Consider the following 1,711-nt stretch of genomic DNA (forward strand, 5'->3'; position numbering starts at 1 on the left):
TATCTCAGTTATGATAGAAGTCTCCTAGAACCAATAAGCATCATTTAACACAGAACTTATTCCAACTGATGCTTTTGGATGTGGTATCAGGCACACTGACCACTGTATGATCTAGGTGGAAAGTTAATGTCACAGGATTTTAAATAGTTCATTATCATGAACAAGTCTCTAATGAGCTCATACCTGTGCTGCAGGTACATATTTCAGTACTGGGATATGCACAACATATGGTGTGCTTTCTTGCACAAGTCGCCTCTATCTGGACAAAAATCATTATTCAAAAAAAAAGGCAATACAGGAGCCTGGCTCTCGCAACCCAAGATGCCGGATGAGAGTGACACAGCAGATGATGGAAGGGAACGGAAACGGCTATGAGCACTGCAACGATTGCGAGAACGAGGAGGACAACAGCTACAACCGGGGTGGCTTGAGTCCAGTCAATGACACTGGAGTCAAGAAGAAGAAAAAGAAACAAAAGAAGAAGAAAGAGAAAGGCAATGACACAGATTCAGCCCAGGATCAGTCTTTGAAGATGAACTCTTTGCCAGCAGAGAGGATCCAGGAAATACAGAAGGCCATTGAGCTGTTCTCAGTGGGTCAGGGACCTGCCAAAACCATGGAGGAGGCCAGCAAGCGAAGCTACCAGTTCTGGGATACAAAGCCAGTCCCCAAACTGGGTGAAGTAGTAAATACCCATGGGCCAGTGGAACCTGACAAGGACAACATTCGCCAGGAGCCCTATACCCTACTCCAGGACTTCACTTGGGATGCCTTGGACATGGGAGACCGTGGTGTGCTGAAAGAACTGTACACCCTCCTGAATGAGAACTACGTGGAAGACGATGACAACATGTTCCGACTTGATTATTCCCCAAAGTTTCTTTTGTGGGCTCTCCGGCCACCTGGCTGGCTCCCACAGTAGCACTGCGGGGTTCGAGTGGTCTCAAGTCGGAAACTGGTTGGGTTCATCAGTGCCATCCCAGCAATCATCCACATCTATGACACAGAGAAGAAGATGGTGGAGATTAACTTCCTGTGTGTCCACAAGAAGCTTCGCTCGAAGAGGGTGGCTCCAGTTTTGATTCAAGAAATAACCCGGAGGGTTCAACTGGAGGGCATTTTCCAAGCTGTTTACACTGCTGGCCTGGTATTGCCAAAGCCTGTTGACACCTGCAGGTACTGGCATTGGTCCCTAAACCCTCGGAAGTTGATTAAAGTGAAGTTGTCTCACCTGAGCAGAAATACGACCATGCAGTGCACCATGAAGCTCTACCAACTGCCAGAGACTCCCAAGACAGCTGGGCTACGACCAATGGAAAAAAAGGACATTCCAGTAGTACACCAGCTGCTCACCAGGTACTTGAAGCAGTTTCACCTCACGCCAGTCATGAGCCAGGAAGAGGTAGAGCACTGGTTCTACCCCCAAGAGAACATCATTGACACTTTTGTGGTAGAGAATGCCAACGGTGAGGTTACTGATTTCCTGAGCCTTTATACGCTTCCCTCCACCATCATGAACCATCCAACACACAAGAGTCTGAAAGCTGCTTACTCCTTCTACAACGTTCACACCCAGACCCCTCTTCTAGACCTTATGAGCAACGCCCTTGTTCTAGCCAAAATGAAAGGGTTCGATGTATTCAATGCACTGGATCTCATGGAGAACAAAACATTCCTGGAGAAGCTCAAATTCGGTGTAGGAATCCCTTAG

At 47.6% G+C, this 1,711-nt stretch overlaps 1 protein-coding gene across 1 annotated transcript; it reads left to right on the plus strand.

Moving 5' to 3' along the window:
* The first annotated feature begins 346 nt into the window (after window positions 1-346).
* Window positions 347-1,711, plus strand: LOC100771998 (glycylpeptide N-tetradecanoyltransferase 1-like). The gene is given in 1 exon segment (XM_035441649.1): window positions 347-1,711. A coding segment is annotated over 1 exon segment (1,365 nt).

This window comes from Cricetulus griseus, chromosome 3 (assembly GCF_003668045.3).
Source record: "Cricetulus griseus strain 17A/GY chromosome 3, alternate assembly CriGri-PICRH-1.0, whole genome shotgun sequence".
NCBI lineage: Eukaryota > Metazoa > Chordata > Mammalia > Rodentia > Cricetidae > Cricetulus > Cricetulus griseus.